The sequence below is a fragment of the Tiliqua scincoides genome, chromosome 8 (genome assembly GCF_035046505.1).
Source record: "Tiliqua scincoides isolate rTilSci1 chromosome 8, rTilSci1.hap2, whole genome shotgun sequence".
NCBI classification, from domain to species: Eukaryota; Metazoa; Chordata; class Lepidosauria; order Squamata; family Scincidae; genus Tiliqua; species Tiliqua scincoides.
In genome coordinates, this window is record NC_089828.1 from 10,259,668 (window position 1) to 10,272,080 (window position 12,413).

General features: G+C 47.5%; 1 protein-coding gene across 1 annotated transcript; it reads right to left on the reverse strand.

The window, feature by feature from the left end:
• Positions 1-425: 425 nt before the first annotated feature.
• On the reverse strand, positions 426-7,851 carry STARD5 (StAR related lipid transfer domain containing 5). Its single transcript, XM_066636366.1, has 6 exons — positions 7,732-7,851; positions 5,885-5,934; positions 5,230-5,362; positions 4,714-4,831; positions 2,992-3,085; positions 426-906 (listed from the first exon to the last, which is right to left on the reverse strand). Exons 1-6 carry the CDS (start codon positions 7,819-7,821, stop codon positions 759-761), a joined length of 633 nt encoding a protein of 210 aa, XP_066492463.1. The 5' UTR covers positions 7,822-7,851; the 3' UTR covers positions 426-758.
• Between the last annotated feature and the right edge of the window lie 4,562 nt (positions 7,852-12,413).

Here is a 12,413-nt window from a genome sequence, read left to right on the forward strand (position 1 = left end):
TCCAAACATGTTGTTGAAATAGAGTATGATCCAATCAATGCGTAGTGCTGTTAAATGCCATGGATTTCAATGGAATACTGAAGCAAGCTAAGCTTTTCCCATTGAAATCAAGGGGCCAAAAAACAAAACAAAAGAATGCTTAAGGGCGCAATCCTGTACCTCCAGGTTAGGCTGGCACAAGTCACTTGTGCCAACCCGGGGGTGTCACAAATGTGCCATAAGGCACATTTACGCCGACTTTGGAGTTGGGGAGGCCAGCGCAAGGCGTGTTGGATCCTCCCTGTGCTGGATCCAGGCCAGGCACAGTAAGTTTGCGTTGGCCAAGCTCAGCTGATGCAGGGATTGGGGGGGCATGGGGAGGGGGGGAGGAGGCGTTTTGGGGTAGGGAGAGGGTGGGTAGTGGGCATTCCTGGCAGCAGGTGGGCAGCAGGAGGTGGGGTCAGGAGCTGGCGGTTATGCTGGATCCTGACCCCGTTCCTGGGCGGTACAGAGTGGCCTCTCGCACTTCCTGAGGTGGCGCAGATCCAAGTAAACCTATTGGGACCAGTGCAGCACAACACGGGGAAGGGGAGAGTTTTCCCCTTGCCTCGGGTTGTGCCGATTCTGGCCCCAAACTTGTGCTGGATACAGCGCAGGGCCACTGACCTGTCTGTTCCAGCACTAATTAGGATTGGGCTGTAAATTTGACTGTGTCCCAAGGCAGTCATAATTCAGCAAAGTGCAATTTCAGAAACACACAAACTGCATTTTCTCGTTTCTTACGCTACAAGCTTCGCCACAGCTTTGATCAGGTTACTATAAAAGGCAGATATGCTGTTTGGGAAGAAGGAATCCACCACCGTTTGCGGAATGTTGCCACCCAGATCAGTCTGAAAGAAGCTGAGGACCTGGGTCTTGCAAGGGTCTCTGTAGGGGAAACCAAACAAAACAGATTTTAGTCAGGAAAGCAGACTCTGAGGACAACAGCATTCACACATGAAGTGAGTTGGTGATTTTTTGTTTTTAAACTGAGCATGTATTAGTGAGTGCTATGACTCACCTTGTCCTCTACAGTGGTCACAACCCTCCTGGTAGTACTGGAGGGCTCTCTCAGCCTGGTGACCCACTCTACAGGTCTCAGAATGGTCCTTTGAAGCCCCCTGTAAGCCACCTCTGGTTTTTGGAAGCAAATAAACAGGAGGTAAAAAACAAAGGCTTTGGAGGGTCATTCTGAGGCCTGGAGAGTGGGTTGCCAGGCCAGGAGAGGCTCTGGTAAGTAATGGGGCTTCTAGAACGGCTCCTATTTGGAGCCAAACTGGCGCAATGGTGAGTGGGAGGATCCAGATTGCAATCTACTGTGCTTGGGCTGGCAACCCACCAGTGAGTCGTGACCCACACTTTGGGAAGCTCTGTCTTAAATCATTGCTATAAGTAGGATTGTCTGCACCTATGTATCTGTAACAGACAGAGAGAACATGGCTTCACCCCATGTCTGTGGGTGAAGGATTCAGTGCCCTGTTCCATGAAGGGAAGGGGATGCTGGGTTGCTTAGTGGTGCCAATAGCCTCCTAGTGTTTTTCTGCTTCCATGGCAAAAGGTGAATTCTGTCACCCAGCTGCCTTTAGGAAGCCCACTGGCAGGGCACCTCTCCTACTGCAGCTCCCTAGCAACTGGGACTCAAAGATACACTGCATCCAAACATGGGGGTTCTGTTTAGCTACAGTGGCCAACAGCTGTTGATGGGCTCTCCATGAACATGGCTAATCCCCTTTTAGACCTGCTGAAGTCAGTTGCCATTGCTATATTTTGTGCTGAGACCAATAATTTAAACTGCTTTCCAAAATTCAGCTAGTTAAATGAATTCCAATGAACCAGCTCCTTTCAGAAGGTCAATGAATGCAAGTAGGAAGGGGTGGCATTAAAGCAGCAGGTTCTTCTCCTTTTAGATGTGCATTTATGGGCATGCTTGCAACCTGTCTATGTGCAGGGGATTTGGTCCAGAATAGCAGGGAAAGATGCTAACAGAGTGTGCCTGCACTGAGAAACTGCTGGAATGCAGGACTATGCCCCAAGGCCCCCAGGAACCAGGCTGCCAGCTCAGATGCAACACAAAAACTTCTGTTTCTGAGAAACTGGAAATAATCTGTCGTGAGTGTATAAGCATGCAAGTACCGGGCTCACTCATGTAACGCCAAACCAGGGTCTGACTACATGGGTGTGTGTTTGGACATGCATTTCTAGCTGGATGATGGGCAAACAATTCCCCCCCCCCCATAAAATTTTGTGTAAAATAAGGTGCTGGCAGAGGATATTCAGTTACTACAAAATGTTGATGAAGCCATGACCCACGCAGACACTTCGATCTCAACCCCATAGGAGCTGAATGGAAAGTATCTGTACCAGCTCTGTACCTCCCAGTACCTGGGAGACTGGTAAAGCCAGGATGGTACTTTGCATGCCAACCTATGTGGGGAGAAGATGAAAGCCTTGCCGTTCCATGGACGATCATCGTACCACCCACTAAATCACTGAATGGACAGAGCAGATGCTTATGGGTGAACAGTGATCATTGAGAGTTGGTCTGCAAAAGGTTTTCCCAGTTATCAATGAATCACTATGCAGATAACAGGAAAAGCACATGCTTTTACACACACAAGCCAAGAGGCACAACTCCAATGCCCTAAAAAAATTCAGCTGTAAACTTAAACTAAGTAAACTTAAACTAAATAGTGACTTAAGCTATTTATTCCTTAAAGCTCCCAGTGTGTTGGGAGGCAACAGCCCTTTATCCGGAGTAAAAATTAAGAAGGCTTCTACTCCGCAAGGACTGAACTGGGAGGAAGTAAAAGTCTACAGTTGCATTGTATCCCAGCTATTGTCTGAGCAGTTCTTTCTTTACTGCTGCTTCTCCTTTTCCTGGTGTGGAGCTGCCCTAGAGTTTTGCCCTAAAGCTACTGGTGGATGTTGTCCACATTTGCATTTCTGACAAGAGACCACCTCCAAGTGTCTTACCCTGGAACAGGAATGAAGAAGCAGCCACAGGGATAATTGAGCCCCCTCACGTAGTTTGGCTGAGGTTGACAAAGGGGGTGCTCCACGTTGGTCGCTGTGAGAAAAAGGTACACATTCACAGAATTATGTCTTTTTAGCGCGAGTGTTAGGAAAAGGAGAGAGAGAATCCCTCAAAAATAGTGAATACAATATGGCAGAGTGACAGCCCCATTCAACAAACATGCTTTGGCCCGTGACCAAGAGCGAAGTGTGCCATGAGGGGTCTGCAGTTGGCAGTGGCGGACCTCCGGAGCCCTGCGTCCCGGGACAAAGGTCTGTGATGGTGCCCCTATGGGATGCCACTGCCCCCGCAAGCAAATCCGCTCCCACCCACTTACCTGGAGTGCATCGTGCCTCACACAACTCCAGGATGTGCCGGGAAAGCCTCCTGAAGGTTCCCCAATGCTTTAAACTGTGCTTCCAGCAAACCGGAATGACAGTTTCTGGCCCCGTTGGGAGTCTTAGAGAAGCTTCTGTGGGATCCTAAAGGTGCGCGAGGCTCTGCGCCCGGGGTATTTGCTCCATCAAGTGAATGAGAGGTCTGCCACTGGCAGTTGGAAGTCTCAATGTCTTTTTCAAAAAGGAGCCCTGCTGGGGACCTGATTTGGATTCGGGCTGTGGCACAGGACCTAACTCTTCCCACCCACCCAGATCCAAATCACTCCCCTGAAAACTGCTAAGAGGCATGGAAGTGAAAAATGAGTGTGCCCCCCCTGCCAAAAAAAGAAGCACCAAACATATTTTGAAAAACACAGGTGCTGCTCTAACAGCAGCACTCACATCTAATCTGGCCCAAGTTCACACCTGTACGTTCACTCATGCTCCGATTTCGAATGATGAGGATGTGAACTTTAACCATGGGGGGAAAAAATGTAGTGTGAAATGCCCAGCCCCTCAGATACATTACCACAATTTATTACATGGCCTGAAACAACTGGGCATTTCAGGCAAGACGGATGCCAACGACCCAGCGACTGTGTGTTACATCACACATCCAGGGCACCAATTGCCCTGGATTCCCACTCTCGTAGCGTAAGTGGGGACCACACCTTTCCAAGAAAAACTATGTAATCCTCAAGAGTATGACCAGCAGATAAGATCATACTCTCCCTTCCCAGCAGACAGTATATGCAGGTAACATTTTGTAAGATCAGATTTACTGGGACCTGGCAATGCTAGAGGGTGGGAAAGACAAGCACTAATGAGAGTGATGTGTGGAATCTCATGTAGTGATTTGAACTAGGAACTAGTCAGTTTCTTGGCTATGAGATTCAAGAGTTTTCTTAATTCAGTGTGAAATTCTCAGGCTGCCATCTTCTATGAACTCCAAAAATTGTACTTGTGTAATGTTCCCACCGAGTCTGATCACACACTCCCATTTGAGAAGCTATTATGCATCAAGGCATTTAGAAGCATCTACTGGGCTCTTAACTATGCACAACGGAATGGCAACTTGCTCTTGTGCAGCACTATCCATGTTCACCACTTGATAATCAAGTGGCGCCTAACATGTGCAAGTCACAAATCACAGATCAAGCACCACAGTGAGAGTAGCACTCTGCCTCATGTCCCCTCATCAACTCAGTGTCAGTTCATACCTACAAGTTATCTGTACTGAGCAATCAAGTAACATACAGGAACAGACAAGTATACATTACCTTTTTTTTTTTTTAACTGCCTTACCCAAAGATACAATAGTTCCATCTTCCTCTTCCTTAGTAAGGACCACATCTAAGAATTCTCTTGGGGAAATTACTTTCATGAAAGCCGATGGCGTGGTAGTTCTCAATATAACCACGTCCTACAAATGCACAAACCAGGGGTTGCGCTATTAATATATGCTGCATTTCATCATCTGCACATTTATACCTCTCCAGTCTAGTGCGTCTGCAACATTTTGAAATTTTTTTTTTGAAAGTGAAACCTCAAATCTGGCCTGAAAGAAGGCAAAAGATGGGGCAAGTCCAGGTGTACCACCCTTGTGCAGGTTCTCCCGTTGTAAGGTACACTGGAACATGGCCTTCCACAGAGTCAGAACATCAACACATGTAGCTCAGTATCATCTCCAGTACACTGACTGGTAGAAGTTCTGGGACCCTCTGCATGCAACAAGCACATGCTCTACACCAAATCAAAGCCCATCCCCAAGGAGGATTTGAACTGGGTTTTGAAAGCATTGTACGGAAGTGTTATACTTACTTCATCAATAGTGTCAATGACCGAAATCTCCTTCACGTTTGGATCCCATTTTTCTCTAAGTCCACCATTCTCTGGCTTTAAGCATTTAAAGACATCTGCGGGTTTTGCAGGTATAATTCCTTCTGCTTTGTATCTTTTGGGGAAGGCAAGATGGAAAGAAAACAATGGAACCAAAGACTCTTTGGGCATTTGCCCCCCCCCCCCCAAAGTGGCAACAGTGATCAGGAGTGCCATTCACCAAATTTGGCTGCTATATCAGCTGTGGCCTCTCTTAGAAAAAATTGACCTAGCCAGAGTTACATATGCCCTGGTCAACTCCATGTATGGGACAACTGCAATGCACTCTAAGTGAGGCTCCCCTATGAAGAGGACTCAAAAACTTCAATTGGTAAAAAAATGCTGCAACTTGACTTTTAGCTCATTGGGAACATATTGCATTACCTTGGGGAGGGGCCAGTTTAACCCTTTGTGCCATTTTCCCCAGCCACCTTCTGCCCTGCTGAAGCTGCAATTAGTCCTAATGGAGGTCAGGTACCTGTATTTTAATTCAGCATACAATTCATCTTTCCTCAGCAGGGCCATTAGGTTCAAGAATGAAGCTTTATTCTTCTAGTAAAACCTGGTTAGCATGCTCAGTGTTGTATAGTTTACTTACAAGTTTCCATGAAACTCCGTTGATGGCCTCCAAGAAATTGAAACTTCATTCTGGAAAGAGGAAAATTAAATAATTAAAGTGCTATCATAACAGTTTAATTCAGATATAACACAGAACCATTTTCTGTATTAACCGTAGTTTAGAATCCAAACCAAAATTTGTCTTCCAGAACAACAGGCAAAACATGCATCTGTTGAGCCAACCTGCAATCCGTGAAAGCTGATGCTAAAATAGTTTCACTTTTAAGGTACTAAAAGACTCTTGGTTGTTTTTGCTGCAACACACCAATATGGCTACACCCCTGGAAGGCAAACCCATGGTTTGTGTTGTTTGCTGAGAATTTCTAGATGCTGAGAATCCCAAAACTACAGCCCCTGAGAGTGCAGCAATATCCCAAAATCATGGTTTCCTGGTCCAGATACAACCTCGTATCTGAAGTTGTGTTTGATTTATGTCAGCCCATTTCATTTTTTCTTTATGGAGATGCCCAAGAATAATAATAATAAAATACCATCTACTTAGCACTTCAAAGTGTTTCAAGAGCTTCACACACATTGGAGTGAGACATTCTCAGTCATCTTTACAACTGTCCTTTACAGGTAGGCAAGCAGTATCATAATAGTTTTATGAGAGCCAGGATGGTGTAGTAGTTCTGGTGATGGACTTAGACCTGGAAGATCCAGGTTCAAATCCAGTCATGAAGCTTCCTTGGTGGCCTGGGTTCAGTCACTATCTCTCAGCTTAACCTACCTCACAAGGTTGTTGTGAGGACCAAAGAAGGGAAGGAACCATGTACACCACCCTGAGCTCCTTGGAGGCAAGGCGGTATAAAAATGTAAAAAATAAATGAATAAACAGTATTGTGTGTTTTAAAATATTTTTATCCCACCTTTTCCCCACTGATGTCCTGCTCAAGGTAGCTAACATAAAATATGTCTAACAAAATAGAACAATAAAGCTACTAAACAGCCAGTCAAGGAGCAACAGGCAATATTTAAACAATACATAGATATAAAACAGAGAAATAACTTGGCATCAGGAAAACCAGCAGAAATAAAGTAACAGAATCAGAAAGATTTGCTTGAGAATCATCCATCTGCCCCCATTCATTTTGGCTGCATTGCAAAAGCAACAAAGAGGAAAGGCAACATATTAGGATACAATAAACACATAACTCTGGATATTACTGGGGTGAGAACTTCAAAGGCTGTGCCTCCCAAGGCTCCAGTGAAGCAACATTGCCCCATCCCAGCTAGGCAAGAAAATATTGCTTTATGTCCTCAGATGCACCAATGACAGGGCAGTGGTGCCTTCTTCCTGTTCCTCCTTGCAGTGTCAAGCTGCCTGCCAGCTCTCTGCATGAGTGGATGCAGAAAAGTACCAAAGGATGAAAAAGAAGGGTGGGGGTGGCTAACATATCCTCCAATAACGTTCTGGATGAAAACAGATAGACATACCTGCGTATTTCTATAGCCTTCTCTTTTCTCATCAAAGCTGCCAACCTATGCATGCATACCTGAATTATTATTATTATTATTATTAATAATAAGCTCCTCTGAATACAGTAAAGTCAAGTCCTTGCAAGTAGAAAAGTAGCACAGCAAGGAGTGAGCTGGGTTACAGTTTTTTTCCTTAACAGAAAAGCTCAGTGGTTCCCAAATTGTGGGTTGGGACCCACTGGTGGGCACCAAGGCTCATGGGAAGCTCACGAACAGTGCGATCCTACGCACGTCTACTCAGCAGGAAGTCCCACTGTGTTCAGTGGAGCTTACTCCCTGGAAAGTGTGCAGAGGATGGCAGCAGCCCTAGCCCCCGCCCTCCCAGGGACCCGCTCCCCCGGGACTCACCGTGCGCTTGCAGCTGCGCCAGCCACCGGGGTCCTTGCGGTAGCCGCGCAGGGTGTCGGCAGCCCAGCTGGCGGCTCGTTGGTAGTCCATGGACGGAGGCTGGTCGGGAAGGAGCCCCGCGGCTGCTGATCCGGGAGGAGAAGGCAGCGCGCTGCCTCCCAGCCCGCCCAGGAAGGGGGCCGAGCTTGGGTGGCGAGAGGCGGGCGCTCCCCGCCCGGAGTCCCCGCAGCATCACCGCCTCCTGGTCCTGGGAGTGCAGCCGGCTCTGGCCTCGCGGCGTCCAGGCAGCTGGAGGAGGGAGCAGTGGCCTCACTAGGATTCGCCCCACCCGGTGCGGGAGGCGGGGGGGGGGAATACGCCACGTGGTGGGCGGGGTGATGTGCCATCGCCCCGCCCCCAGTGGTTTTTTGGCAGTACCTTTTTTGGCAGTATAGAACACAGATGTTTCAATGTGGTTTGTTTCATTGCATTCTGCATGAAATTACGCATTGATTGATATATAACATGATGGTCTTATTCCTCCAAATTCTGATGTTAGTGATTTTGAAAACTTGTGGAGTTCCCTTCCCCTCACCCCCCCACACACGTGTCAACTTACTAACACCTTATTGCAGCAGTTCTCATACTTTTAGCACTGGGACCCACTTTTTAGAATGACAATCTGTCCAGGACCCTTTGGAAGTGATGTCATGGCCAGAAGTGACATCATCAAGCAAATTAAAATAAATAATTATAAATAGTTAAATTAAAATGAAAGAAATAATTAAATAAGGGGGAGCCAGTCCTGTTCCAGCAAGTGAGTTTCCTCTGTAGTCTACCTGCAATAACACGCCCCCCCCCAAAAAAAGAATCAGTGAGACCTTCAGCCCTCCCCAGTGCCCAGTTTAAAGTCCTTCTATTTCAAGCACATCAATACAAAGATCCACCTGGCTTTACAAGTCTGAGAGCCCAATCCTATGCCTGTCTACTCAGAAGTAAGTCCCATTAGAGTCAGTTGGGCTTACTCCCAGGAAAGTGTGGGCAGGATTGGGCTGTGAGGGAAACTGCAAGTGCAAAATAGAAAACATTCCCCTTACCAGTTCAAGCCTCTTTGTTGGTCCTTTCTGGGGGAGGGGGGGGCTGCCTTCTGGGGCTTTTGTTGCGCTCCAGTCCCATCGGATCGGGACCATTCTGGTGACCTCACATTCCCTTTTGCCTGGCTGACCACCAGCCAAAGCACGTCTGCCTACTCGCAAGTAAACGCTATGTGAGGCTGCTTCGCTTCCCATAGGGCTCCATGGGAGCTCGCAGCTGGGGGACCTCCTCCTCAGGTGTTTTTGGGGCTGCATTCATTGGATCAGGACCATTCTGACGTTGCAGTCCTCTCAGCCTGCCCTTTTGGACAGAGCAAAGCAAGGTCACCTACTCGCGAGTAAACGCGGCCACTTGGCTTCCTTTCCCTTCCCATACAGCTGAACACACTGGCAGCTGGGAGGGGGATCCTCCTTCTCGGGTGTTTTTGGGGGGCTGCATTCACTGGATCGGGACCATTCTGGTGTCGTTGGAGTCCTCTCAGCCTGCCCTTTCCGACGGACTATGGCGCGTACGCCTGCTCGCGAGTAAACGCGCGATATGGCTCACTTTCACTTTCCATAGGGCTCCATGCATTTTTTTCCTTGGTTTTTTGGCCATAACTTTTGAAGGAAGGGAGCGATCTCAACGGGGTTTTTTGCATTGTGTTCCGCTGGACATTCCGCATCCCACGATATATGGCATGACCACACACCCCCTAGCGACGCCACTGGAACCTCTCCGTCAGCTCACCCGCTCAGCCCACAGGCAGAAATTCAACCGGGAGATCCAGGAATGGGGTCAGCATATAGGGGAAGCGAGGGCTTCCTTTGGACTTGGCAACCTGCAAAGCAGACTTGGGGAGAGGGGCTTTTCTATCCTATAGATGCTTTTCTATCCTATAGCCCCCCCTGTCTGTGGAACTCCTTGCCACAGCCTGTGGAACTCCTTGCCACAGGATGCGGTGATGGCATCTGGCCTCATGCCTTTCAAAGGGGATTGGACAGACTTATGGATGAAAAGTCCACCACAGGTTACAATTCATGATGGATCTTTACTACATGGATCTTTACATTTCTTTACCAAGCACGGAACTGGTTTGTGGAACTCCCTGCCTCAAGCTGTGGTGATAGCGTCTGGCCTCGATGCTTTTCAAAGAGGATTGGGCAGACTTATGGATGAAAAGTCCACCACAGGTTACAAGTCATGATGGGACTAGATGGACCCTTACATTTCTTTACTGAGCACGGAACTGGTTTGGGGAACTTCTTGCCACAGCATGCAGTGATGGCATCTGGCCTCGATGTCTTTCCAAGGGGATTGGGCAGACCTATGGATGAAAAGTCCACCACAGGTTACTAGTCATGATGGGGATCCTGATTTTAGAAGTGGGCTACCTCAGAATGCCGGGTGCAAGGGAGAGCATCAGGAAACAGGTCTCTTGTTGTCTTATGTGCTTCCTGAGGCACCTGGTGGGCCACAGGAACCTGGTCTAGATGGGCCTTTGGCCTGAGACAGCGGGACTTTACTTATGTTCTCACCCTGCCCACCTTTGTTTTGCTCTCTCTCTCTCTCTCTCTCTCTCTCACACACACACACACATGGACTCCATTGTTTAACATCCAGCCTGAACAGGTGCACTGGAGCACTCTGAAACCTGCCCTGCTCTCCATTTTTTGTGCATGTGTTGAAAATTAGTCCTAAAATCAAGGTATTAGGTGACTAATTTTGAATTTTTTTTTCCTCTAATGGAGAAACTACTCTTTTAAAGGGGGCTCGAGCAGGACTGCAGTGTAGGTGGCAGGGGGGGGATTTGCCCTTTGCCCCTGAATTGCAGCACCCACAAAAATTGCTTCCCTCTCCAGCCACTATTGGGATCAGTGGCAGCTTTTCTTGAATGACTTGTGGAGTGGGGAGAGGGGGGGTCAGAGGAGAATTTTAATCCAAAAAACAGCACAGGGTTAAATCTCCCTGCACTGTGATCTTGATTCTCCCCATAATTGTTTTTAAATGCAGAAGACAAAAATTGTGTAATTCACATCATCTCTAATTTGATGCTTTGTTGGCACACATGGGCGGGAGAGGGGAAAGAGATGCTATCATAAAATGAAGGCAGAGCAGTTCAAGAGATGGGTGTGCTTACTTATTCTGTTTCACAAAGGCCATCAAGTTTCACTAGTATCAATCACAGAAAAGCATTCTGTGGTATCAACCACAGAAAAGCATTGCTGGTGCACGAGGGCATGTATCACGTGTTTCAAAGGGAGAGTCGAATGTGACTTTGCTTATCCAGACTCCTTGGGCAACTGAGACACGACCCTCTGTCATCAGTAGGCTCCACAGAGGCAGAAAATAAAATATCCTTCTTCCAGGCTTGAAGTACTCTGTTCATTCTGCATGGCCAATTTGTTGTCCTCTGGGGGGTAGCGGACCACATTCCTCCGATTGGCTCCTCTTCTCTCTTTTCAACTGGATCTTGTTTTCATTTGGGGTCTCCACTGTAAATGGGACAACTGGGGGATACCTCCTTCTTACACTGCTTAATTTTTTGGCCTCACCTTGTAATAGCATCTCCTCCCCACCATGATTTTTCCCTTAAAAACTTTATTTTTACACACACACACAGAGAGAGAGAGAGAGAGAGAGAGAGAGAGAGAGTGTTTGGGGCTCTTCAGTCTATAAAAGAGGCGCCCGAGGGTGGGCCATGATTGAGACTTACAAAATTATGCAGGGGATGAATAGAAGGATATTCATTTCCCTCTCACACAACACTTTAACCAGGGGACATCCAATAAAATTGAGTGTTGGAAGAGTTAGAACAGATGAAAGAAAACATTTCTTTACCCAGCATGTAATTATTCTGCGGAACTCCTAGCCACAGGATGGTGTCTGGCCTAGATGCCTTTAAAAAGGAATTGGACAGATTTCTGGAGGAAAAGTCCATCACACGTTACAAGCCATGATGGGTATGTGCAACCTCCTGATTTTAGAAGTGGGCTACCTCAGAATGCCAGGTGCAAGGGAGGGCACCAGGATGCAGGTCTCTTGTCTTGTGCTCCCTTTGGCCTGATCCAGCAGGGCTCTTCTTATGTTCACACACACACACACACACACACACACACACACTTTAAAATCTAAAGGAACAATCCAGAAATTGCAGACTGAGGGCCCAATCCTATCCAATTTTCCAGCACTGGTGCAGCCGCAGTGCAGCCCCAAGGTAAGGGAACAAATGTTCCCATATCTCAAGGAGGCCTCTGTGACCGATGCCCCACCACAAGACATGCCCCATTGGCACAGTTGCACCAGCACTGGAAAATTGGATAGGATTGGGCCCTGAATCAGGCCCTGCTCACAGGCTTATAATCTTGAGTTTATGCTGCACTGAATTTGCTAGTAATCTTTAGGTGCCACCAGCTTCTTTAGCGTTTTTTACTGCTCCCTGCCCTGGAATGTGCAAACTGTCACATGGGAGGCGTCTCCTGGTTTCCCTGCGGCAAAGATTTCTGCATCACCTCGAGATCTGTCAGTGGCAACTGGCAGCCAAGCTGGCAAACCGGTTTGAAGCTACTGTATGTCAACATGTGATTGATTTCCACTTCCAAGCAGTTTTCTTTGCCATCTTCCTGGTG

Bases quoted from the DNA above. Each gene is read 5' to 3' on its own strand.
- STARD5 (XM_066636366.1), bottom strand. From the start codon at position 7,821: ATGGACTACCAACGAGCCGCCAGCTGGGCTGCCGACACCCTGCGCGGC. The intron at 5,363-5,884 runs GTAAGTAAACTA...CTTCCCCAAAAG, and splicing joins ACGGAGTTTCATGGAAACTT to ATACAAAGCAGAAGGAATTA. The intron at 907-2,991 runs GTAAGACACTTG...TTTCCCCTACAG, and splicing joins TTCTTCATTCCTGTTCCAGG to AGACCCTTGCAAGACCCAGG.